Genomic DNA, 11,365 nt, shown 5'->3' with positions numbered 1-11,365 from the left:
AAGACCTCTTTAAAAAAAGGGATTCTAATTTTGCCAACAGAGGAGAGTGATTTAAGCTTACAAAATTTGTACATAGATTGGTTCAAGCATACACTTTAATTTGTACATAAGTTTCAAGAAATATATTTATTGTTTTAAAATTACGCGACAAAAACCATTTTGTCGCTTACGCCCTTTCCATTTCTTGCTGTTCCATTTCTTGCGGCCTCTCTTAGAAAACAAGCAATCTAAGATACTTCCAAAAAGGTATTTTACTTTGACGCGGGCGCCACCATAACGGTCAAGCAATACGCCTCGCTAATTCTGTCTGCCAGAAATAAAAGTTGATGGCACGATCTAGAAAACAGAGAGTGGCATCTAGCGACGGCCGTCGTGACATACCGACTATCATCTATACTCTATACATCTTTACTCTATACATATCGCGGGCTTCAAACCAGAAGGGCGTATAGAAAAAAATGCGTTTTTTTTTATTTCGCCAATATTTCTTATTTTTACCAATACACCTTCCCTGTTTTTTTCATAATGGTAGGTAAATTAGTTTAAAAGATATGAACAATATATTTTTAGGCGTATAATTGAAGTCACATAATATTTATTTTCATGCCAGAGAGACGTACAGCGGTCGTAAGGACGAATGACGAATTGTGTATCAGACCACAAGGACCTATACACATACATTAATCGATTTTACATGACCTACCCATAAAATGTCGTGCAGTATAGACGTATGTTCATACGACTGTCAAAATGTATTTCATAACCAAAAAAAAACATGCTAAAAAGACGTACGTGATGGACGTATAGTAAAAAAATAAATAAAAGATTCATTATTTGAAAAATGCATTCAGACTCAGAATAAGTATCGTTAAGTGAAATGAATAAATACATTTTCATAATAATATAAATAAAATTGGAGTGTCTGTTTGTAATATTGAAAGAACCATTTTTTAACTAGATCCATATGAATGTATATAGGGTACATACACCAAAACAACATTTTTTACAATTTTTGTCTGTATGTCTGTCTGTCCGTCTGTCTGTTTGTTCCGGCTAATCTCTGAAATGGCTGGAGCGATTTTGACGGGACTTTTTTTGGCACATATTATGACATAGCTGATGTAGTAAGGCATAACTTAGGCTACTTTTAACCGACTTCCGAAAAGGAAGAGGATATATTTCACTTGTTTTATTTAGGTTCGCGGACAACTCCGTCGTTTGTAGACCGATTTCCAAAATTGTTTTGTTGTTGTAGAAGATGTAGCCCGAATTTGGTAACATGATCACAAAAGTGGTGATCTGATGATGCAATCAATGAGAAATCGACAGGACTTCTTAAAATTTATATGAAAACATATAGTGATTTTACGTTTTTCTGAAGGATTTTAAGCTTTAACTACCAAAAAATAAGAATTTGCGCCGAAGTACACCCTGGTTCCGAAGGTCCGAAGGTGCTGGCAAATTTTGGGGTTGTTTCAACAACAAAAAGCATATTATTATATCATGTCAATGTGTCAATAATACTAATCATCATCATTATCACCAAATCATCACTATAATCATGCCATGAATCATCACATTATTGTCAAAAATCTTGCCTTTGATTAGGTATATTATTGTTCCACCGTTTGTTGATTGATTTTCAAAACTCTTTTGTTGCTATTTAGTGTTTACTGTACTTTATAGAGGTATGTTACACCATCCTAACTACGATACACCTCAATATAAGTGTATCCACACCTTTATTTTAATATTCAGAAACCCAAGTGTGCACACAGCTTTACCGCGCTGTACCGCACACGGTGCAAGATTTCAACATCAATTCGAGGGAATGTCCAAGTCAGCAGAAGCGGCCACCACCATCGTGCGACCAGCGGAGGACCTCATTCTTTTACTTCACTTCAGTAGGGAGTCACTCTTAATTTGTAATTTGTAATTCATAATTAGTAATTTTAATTTTAATTAATGTAAAAGTTATAATTAATAAACTATTATTTAAAATTTGCTTTTTTTTGGCACCCACGGCTGCAGCTATCGTTACTGGTACAATAATATAACATACAAAGATCGTAAACAAATATTTTTGTTTACGATTTGTTTTTATGTTGAGTTGAGCCTACTATAGTCTATAACAGAATGCGACTTTTTATGGCACGTTTACACTCAGCCCTTGCCACTGCTCCTGCCGCTGTCGGAAATATTGCCTCAAATACTTCTGCGGCATTATAGAGGCGAGTAGGTGGTCACACTCAGCCCTCATACTCTTTTACGTAACGACTCGCAACGATGGCGGATATCGAAACTGTTGCGGCGACAGCATTAAGTCTGCTGAGTATACAGTGTGTAACAAAAATAAGTGATAATACTTTAGGGTGTGTACGTGTTCCTTGCAGAGAGTTCACTGTGAAAGTAGCCGCTCTGAAAGACGAACAATTTTTTTCACTTTTGTATGGGGAAGGGCCTGAGCGTCACGAGTTTTATATGCATATTTTAAAAAGAGATCAAAACACATTTGATACGTGGGAGAGCCATGCTTCGGCACGAATGCGCCGGCTCGACCGGAAAAATACCACGCTCTCACAGAAAACCGGCGTGAAACAGCGCTTGCGCTGTGTTTTGCCGAGTGAGTGAGTTTACCGGAGGCCCAATCCCCTACAATATTCCTTTCCCTACCCTCCCCTATTCCCTTCCTTACCCTCCCCTATTACCCTATTCTCTCTTAAAAGGCCGGCAACGCACCTGCAGCTCTTCTGATGCTGCGAGTGTCCATGGGCGAAGGAAGTTGCTTTCCATCAGGTGACCCGTTTGCTCGTTTGCCCCCATATTTTCATTTAAAAAAAACAGATCGAATCGAAGACGCCATCGTCGTAGTAAAAGGAAATTGTGGATGAGAGAAATTCATAGAATTAGAAAAAAACATTTTATGATTTTCTCGTTACTCCACTCAGTTGGCGGCGGTATCATAGGCGGTGACATTTTTGTGGATTTAGTCGCACGTGCTTCTCGTTCAAAACGGCAAGTAAGCGAGAGAGCTGAATGTAAACTCACTCGCGCTCGCGCTGCCCGTCCTTTGACTTCCGCCCGAAAAACCGACACTCAAGGGAGCGCCGGGCAATGGCGGCGGCATGAGCAGTGGCAGCGCGAGTCACCTATTTACATATTCACGCTGCCCACTTCCCTCCCCACTTCCCTGTCCAACAGTACTGAGTGTAAATGTAGTATTAGAGCTACCGATTACGAATTACGATCGCGCAGTTTTTACATCTGGCAGCCCTGACACACTGAGTACTCACTGCGTCGTTCATGTTTAAAAAAAAAAGTGCAAAAGTGATTGTATGACGCAGGACGCCTAGTTTTGTATTACTTAAATTTTTGTATTTTACTCAATTATTATCTACTTGTGTAGTTATTTTAAAACAAATATAACAATGGCTGATAAATATGACAAGAATGGCTTCAACAGCGGACAATTTAGGAGAAATTCGAATCAAGAAAATGCAGAGGATCACGATGAGCATTTACAAGATGGCGAAGAAGGCGCTAAAATAAATGAAAAAGCCGGTGAATACGTACGAGAACTCCTAAGTGAGAAAATCAAGCTCAACACTTCCAAATTTCCTATGTCGACGAAACTTATTGACCAAGGTTTGTATAGTTTTTGGAAACTTTTTTAGGTCTTTGTCTCATGTGCCGCTCCTGTCAAAATGTTTCATGTTTGCCGGCAGGCGGCAACCAATAATAATTTATAACACTTACTACTACTTCTAAACCACGCTATTAACTAATTTTTATGGCAAGGAAAACATTTTCGCAGGAACAGTAAATTAGTCTTATTTCGATATTTTATATATATTCGCCTACTAGACCATGGTATTGATTTACCCAACTACACCAAGGGTTAAAATTTTGACTATGCGATTACATATTTATCTCTGGCACACTAGAGTCCACACCCTTAACTGTGGAGATTCACCTTATTCAGTAGTGACATTCGGTTTGTTATTGTATTTCCATGGAAGACCCATGCTTCGGCACGAATGGGCCGGCTCGCCCGGAGAAATACCACGGGCTCACAGAAAACCGGCGTGAAACAGCTCTTGCGCTGTGTTTCGCCGAATGAGTTTACTGGAGGCCCAATCCTCTACCCTTTTCCCTTCCCTACCCTCTCCTATTCCTTCCCTACCCTCCCCTATTCCCTTCCCTACCCTCCCATATTACCCTATTCCCTCTTAAAAGGCCGGCAACGCACCTGCAGCTCTTCTGATGCTGCAAGTGTCCATGGGTGACGGAAGTTGGTTTCCATCAGGTGACCCGTTCGCTCGTTTGCCCCCTTATTTCATTAAAAAAAATAAACATTAACTTAGTGTTACATGGTTGTAATCATTGTACTATTTTATTTCATATGAGTACAATCCCTTTTTCTTACTCCTGGTTACTATTGTTTTAGAAGTTGCAAAGGTACAATCTTCTGGAAGAATTCCGCCAAAGGACTTCAAATACCTTGATGTGTACAAGGAAAAACCTATCAAAGTGACCGTCAAAGTTTTGGTGCCTGTTAAGGAGCATCCTAAGGTATATTAAAATCATTAATTTTTGTAGCTGTTATTAGGCATTAATTCATTTTAATACTTCACCATTTCAATGATAAATATGGATAATCCATATAATGCTACAAATTCATATCTCATGTATTAACTATACAATTAATAAATATGATGTTATATAAAAAATGATCAATATGTAAATAAAAATGTGAAACTTCAACAAAAAAACAGTACAAGTTTTATAAATAATTTAATTTTAAAATTCTAGGTGAATTTCATTGGAAAGCTTTTGGGACCGAAGGGCAACACAATGAAGCAGCTGCAAGAGGAAACAATGTGCAAGATGGCCATTCTTGGCAGGGGATCAATGAGGGATAGGTAATTTTACAGCACAAGACTTGAAACTACAATTTTATTTTACAAGTTTTTAAAAACAGGAATTTTTTGTGCACCCAGATTTACAATTAGAGTTCATAACCTCAGCTTTGTGTATAATATATTACACAAAGTTGAGGTATATACTCAGCTGGCAATTAACACAGTCGCCTGAAGCCTGGGCAAGCTAATACCTTGCTTGGTGGAAGATCTCCCTTTCCGGGCTCACTCATCTCACAATTTCATATGTTGGATTTTATTTGGTTGTAAATATGAAATAACCTCTTTCTATTTTTAGACAAAAGGAGGAAGAACTTAGAAACTCATTGGACCCCAAATATGCTCACCTCACCGATGAGCTGCACGTGGAAGTATCAGCCTTAGCATCTCCTGCGGAGGCTCATGCAAGGATTGCCTATGCCCTGGCCGAGGTTAAGAAGTATCTGAGGCCGGACCCCTCTGATATGATGAGGCAACCACCAATGCGTGACATCATGGAAAGGGGTATGTCATACAATTTATATCAAGTCAAAGGTCACAAATGTTATCATATTTAATGCAAACGCAAGGCTCAGCAATGCAGTATCAACAAAAAATGTTTGGTATCAATTTAACGTTTTAATTCGTGTAATAACACTACTGTTTTCAGGACCACCAATGCCACCTCCATCTCTGGTGGGTGCTCGCCCGCCTGGTCGCATGCCCCCGGGCCCTCCTCGTCCAATGAATCCCAAATCCAAGGTCTTCAGCATCCTAGATCGGGCTCGCACTGCCATGGACACGTCCTATGGATACGATGACCACTATGCAGTTCCTGAACCTCCGGTAATTATTGAATTAAAGTTTTTATCAAAATTAAAGCTATTAATAATGTTTGTAACCAAATAAAAAAACTTTTGCAGTATATATAAGTATAAAATGACCGTACAGTATGCAATGTTTAGGTGCGAGGGCCTCCCCACCGCGCCGCCCCCGAGCCGGACTTCTACTACGATCGCAACGACCGATTCTACGAGGAGGACTCGTACTACAAGGACGAGGGGCAGGAGTACAAGACCAGCTCCCGCGAGGTGGGCACCCGCCGCCCCGTGCAGCACACGCAGCGCCACTACGCCCGCCCCGCGCCCTACCAGCGCCAGCCTAAGTATGCTAGACAGTAAACATCTTCATACGCATTACAGTCACAATTCTAGCTATGTTCCGTCATGCAAATGATTTTTATTCTACTCATATTTTAGTTTTATTATTTCTATTAAATATATATTTTAAACGCCACATGAAATAAGTGACATACAGATCCTTCTTAAAGGAACTCTGAGACTTTTTATTTTATAACATTATGTTCACCTTTTGTCCAGTTATTTTTTTAGTTCTTGACGATTTATGTTACATATTACTATATGAATAATTATAAATTTTTAAATCTCTCCCTTGTTTTTATTTTGGCCATCTTTTTCAAACCTTTAATAATTTCAAAATATCACACAAGTAAGGGCTCTGAATTCTAAATTAGTAAATTGGTAGTTTTGAGCACTAACATGTGTATTTTAGCCAAAAGACTAAAAAAACAAATCTTACTGTTGCTGACTGATGTATTGAGCTGACTCGTCAGGCATGTGAATTTTTTTACAAAATATGTATACATGTTAGAGCTTGATGTGTTATGTGTGCACAAGTAACATTCATCAGTATTGTTGTGCTTTCAGGGCTGCCCAAAAGAAGCATTAAGATGTGAGTATATCGAAAAAAAAAAATTACCTAAACGAGATATCCACATTTTAAAACTAATTTGAGCAAATTAAATTCCAAATAAAGAAAAATTGACTAAACATTTATATTCATACAAAAAGTATTTATAAAATAGTAAGTCCCATAGTTGTCTTTTTTAATATCAAACTATGCAATACACATTTTAACAATAAGTATGTTTAAAAGATATGAAGTTAAATGTGCGCGTCAAAATTATATTCTATATAAAATAGATTTTAAAGTATTATTAAGGTAATAATAATCAAAACATTCTTCAAATTGTTAAAGCAATTCTGACCACCAACAAAAATAAGTTCTAGAATTAATTGCATAGAAATATTTGTGGTAATTAGTATAGCTTGAAATTTTGTTGTAATGACATACCCCTAATTTATCATAAAACTTCTTAGATCTATATGTGAATTGAAATCTAGCGAGTACATTCTATGTGTGACTAAATAAAATTTTAAAATGTAAAAAACGATTTTTAATTGGAAAACATGTCCAAACAATCTATTCATATAAAATACTTGAAAGACAAACACCAATGATTGGCAATGGATAAATGCCTTGTATGGCAATGGATAAGATGCTGTTCTTCATATTTTATTTTATAAACAAATTTATTAACAACACAACTTAAATGTGAAGACACTTCAATATTGAGGCCAAAAGCCAAGCTATAAAAACTTGTTTATGATAATGGTGCAAGTGCGACCAATATGTAATATAAAGTAAACTGTTATCTATTACAATTAAAAGATCCAGTGTATACAGCAGTAATAGGGGAGGGGAAGAGGGGATTTCGGGATAAGCTCGAAGGTGTCAGATTAAGCTTGTATAGACTTCCAACATGTGTCTAGTTATCATGGTATAGAAATCAGATTTGTCACATGGTGGGTTAATTTTTTTTTTAAATATTGAAATGTCATCAAATCTGTCAGATTAAGATAGGGGATGTTTAGTATACCCCAAAGAAGCTTCCATATAAAGCACTGACGATTCAAAGGTTAGGTAAGCCTGTAGGGACATTTTAAAATATAAAAAAATAAAGCTTCATATTTTCCTAACTAAGTTTCGCAGATATTTTATTTTGCACTAAAGTAAATGATTTAGTCCTTGTTGTCTAAAATATATTTATAATTAACCTAAATAAGCAATTTTCTGGATATATTTTCTTTTTCAAAACTTTAAAATGGCTGCAGTTTCTGAACCCACCGCTAAAATAAAAACGCTCTTATAATTATTTCATTCAGTTTTACCTAATGTAAAAAACCTACTAGGTCTCCATGACGCTCGAGTGACTACAAAATTAGCACCTTCCCCTCCCCTACTATAATGTGTTGTCTGTGTCTGTCAAGCCATATCTAATCTAATGAAAAAGACAAAACTTGTATAACAATTACATTTGCTTAAACATTATTATTAATATTTTTATTAGTGAAAGTAATTAACACCCTTGCTTTAAAAAGATCCACACTGCAGTGGCACAAGATGCCTGAAATATTGAACGACTCAAGCTAAAACAGCTTAAAGTTATATAATGCAAGCTATAAAGAAAGCAGTTTTGTAAAAGAAGCTTTTTGTGTAAAAAAAATGTTATATAAAATAGTAATCTTCATAAAATGTGAACCTGATTTAAAGTAATAAGAAAATTTTTCGAAATAGAAGAAATTGCAGAGAAAAAAAATCTTTATTTAATAATAACTTAGTTTTAAATTCCAATATGGGACTTATGCTTAAAATATAAAAAAATGTGTGTGAATCACACAAAAGCAAAACACCAAGCTAACAAACATCATTGGAAGAGAGAAAACAACATGGCCACTGGATTGGTAAAGTATTATTTTTTAAATATTTTTATTGCGTTGGAGACTAATTATGCCATCATAGTAGCATGCTCTGAAAAACCGAACTCCTTAGACTCAACTTGCTATCAAAGCTAGTTAAGCTTATAATTTATGCATATCTGTCTAATCAGCTAGAAAGGGTATTCAAAACTTTAACCTTTAGCGCAGACGGAACGGAGCGCAGCATAAATGCTTGAACCTTACAAGAAATGCTCGCGCGTTCTCGAGGATACGCGGGACTCCCTTATCGCACTTTAGTGCCATAATTTTAAAGTTTATTTTCAAGTGCGTTAGTAAAATCCTATCCGCTGCGCTCCTCTGCGCTGACCCTTAGAGTTTAGTGTAACAACAAGTTTTAAAGAATAGTTATATCATTTCATTAAGTATTGACAATCAGTAAATATTATTATGGCTAAAAACCCTAGCTCACTAGAATGCCACACGTGCGACCTGGTTCTTCATCTGAGAGCTTGGGTTGTTAAGGCTCAACTCACACTGGGGCAGAGTTGAAGCGTCACGTTTTTTACCAAAGCATAATATTATTCATCTCTATTGTTGTAGTACAAATTTCTGTTTTGAAAATATGGAAGCGTTGATGAGCGAATGTGCGCTTCGACCATGCTCCGACGGCTCCATATTTTTGGTCTTAAGAAATTTGTACTTAAGAGGGCGACTAACGCAAAAAATCAAACATCGTCCTCTCTTCACACTCACGCCAGTCTTTCATATGCCAGGTGGAAAAGGACGACGCGGAATTATCGCCAAGTTAGTTTTTTCTTAATAACTCGATAAATATAAAACAAATTTAAATTTTAAGATATCGTGTATCGTTGTTACAGACGAACGACACGTGTCGGCGGCAGTCGACGGCAGCCGTCGACAGTTTATGACGCTTGCAGGGGGCCTACCACGACCTTTCGAAAAAATATCATGTTTCCAGAACACCTTGTTGTACGAGGGCGGGATGATAAGTAACTAGCCTAATACTTCTACACTTGAAATTCCGTAATAAAATTAATTTTATATCTTAATTCTAAAGCAGTAATGCCTTCTATAAAATTATTTTTTTCGAGGCCTTCAAAATCAACAAAATACTCCTCTACCGCGGCTATAACTTCATCATTTGTGGCAAATTTCTGTCCGCCCAAAAAAGTTTTGAGCTAAGAGAATAAATAGAAGTCTGATGGCGCTAGATCAGGCAATTAAGGTGGGTGGGGCAGCAAATCATACTTTAATTCATTGATTTTCTTTAATTCTTTTTTGATCATGCGTAAGCAATTGCGGCACGTAACGGGCCGGTAAATTTTTCATATTTAATTCCTATCTTGGGATATGTTGCATCCGTCCTTTTGAGATACCTATAGTGTCTGCTATTTCAGATAACTTCAATCGTCGTTCTGCTAAAACCATAACATGTACTTTCACGACTATTTCCGGAGTTGTGACGATTTTTGGACGTCCAGGGCGACTTCAACTTTGACTCATATGCAACCGCGTTTAAACTCAGCTACCCAGTTTTTTACTGTGGCATAAGAAGATTAAGCAGATTCACCCAAAACATGTTTTGATTCATCATAGATATCTCTCCCCTATGTCCCCTTCATGTGAGGAAACTTTATCACCGCTCTTTGTTCAATTTTATCCATATTCAAAAAAGTTGACGAAATTTATTTTTAAATAATAAAAAATCAATAAAATTTTCACGCCACCAAATTCAAATTAAAACACAGGTGGCCAAAGACACGAATTTAAAAAATGACATGCATTTTTTTTTAATTTTAACATTTTAAATAGCATAGGCTAGTTACTTCTCATCCCGCCCTCGTAAGATTACAATAACATTACCATACTCACTTTTCAAATATAATTTTACTAAAGAATTAAAAAATGTAAAACATTGTTATAGCCGCTGTGAAATATCAACTTTTATAGGATCGCTAGTTCGACGTTAAAGTAATATTGCTCATCTGTCAAACGGTGTCGCTAGAGGTCGTGGTAGGCCCCGAGTTGTGACTTGTGACGTACCGCCTAAAGGTAAGCGTCCACAGATCGGTATCGTGCGCAACGAACATCTCGCATCAAACGGATATTTTTTTCACAGTAGTAGAGTGAATGCTCAAAAGGGGAGTGTGGATTGAAAAGCCGAAAGCAGAAATTTTGACTTAGGAACTTTGTTTGGACTAATTAGGAGATAAACATACTGGCTAGTCGGTAATCCGTACGCTGCCGATATTAGTGGACGTACTGTCAAGAAAATATCCGTTTGATGCGAGACATCCGTTGCGTACGATACCGACCTGTGGACATTTACCTTTACGCGGTACGACGTACGTATGTCACAACTGCAAGCGTGATAAATTGTCGACGGCTGCCGTCGACTGCCGCCAACACGTGCCATTCGTCTGTAAGAAGCCTTAGATCAAATTCTTGGAAATAATATAATGTAGTATCTATTCTCTATCTATTCGGGGCTTATTTTCACGTATAAAAATGAATTATAAAATCAATTTTGGATTAGTCGCCCCCTTAAGTAATAGAGCAATAGAGATGAATAAGCCATACGCCAAAAAACATCCCACGTCATGCCGCCTTCGACTCTGCTCCAGTGTGAGTTGAGCCTAAGTCATTAACCTCATGGGACAAGTGATGTCATGTCTCAAAACAGGTTTGATGCATTAAAAATAAACTTTACCAACAACTGATTTTGGGTTTTATTTTCACCTGCAAAGTAATTTAGAATTACCATTCAACTTATATGGATAAGCATGTACCACAGTCCACATGCTTATCCATTGCATTGAAAGTTAATCAAGTGCTAGGTGCTGTGCTGTTAGCCAGGTGAATGTT

The 11,365-nt window shown here is 37.0% G+C and overlaps 1 protein-coding gene and 1 long non-coding RNA gene across 2 annotated transcripts; both read left to right on the top strand.

Annotated features, from left to right (window-relative positions):
- Nucleotides 1-3,308: 3,308 nt before the first annotated feature.
- On the top strand, nucleotides 3,309-6,886 carry LOC121727839 (glycine-rich protein GRP33-like). Its single transcript, XM_042115869.1, has 7 exons — nucleotides 3,309-3,645; nucleotides 4,448-4,572; nucleotides 4,813-4,922; nucleotides 5,218-5,423; nucleotides 5,569-5,744; nucleotides 5,864-6,063; nucleotides 6,626-6,886. Exons 1-7 carry the CDS (start codon nucleotides 3,429-3,431, stop codon nucleotides 6,645-6,647), a joined length of 1,056 nt encoding a protein of 351 aa, XP_041971803.1. The 5' UTR covers nucleotides 3,309-3,428; the 3' UTR covers nucleotides 6,648-6,886.
- Nucleotides 6,887-8,359: 1,473 nt separating this feature from the next.
- On the top strand, nucleotides 8,360-11,220 carry LOC121726401. The gene is made up of 2 exons (XR_006035532.1): nucleotides 8,360-9,175; nucleotides 11,050-11,220. It is a non-coding gene; the product is annotated as an uncharacterized LOC121726401 (long non-coding RNA).
- Nucleotides 11,221-11,365: the final 145 nt, after the last annotated feature.

The sequence above is a fragment of the Aricia agestis genome, chromosome 1 (genome assembly GCF_905147365.1).
Source record: "Aricia agestis chromosome 1, ilAriAges1.1, whole genome shotgun sequence".
Classification (NCBI taxonomy): domain Eukaryota; kingdom Metazoa; phylum Arthropoda; class Insecta; order Lepidoptera; family Lycaenidae; genus Aricia; species Aricia agestis.
This window is presented reverse-complemented; position numbering and strand designations above follow the sequence as displayed.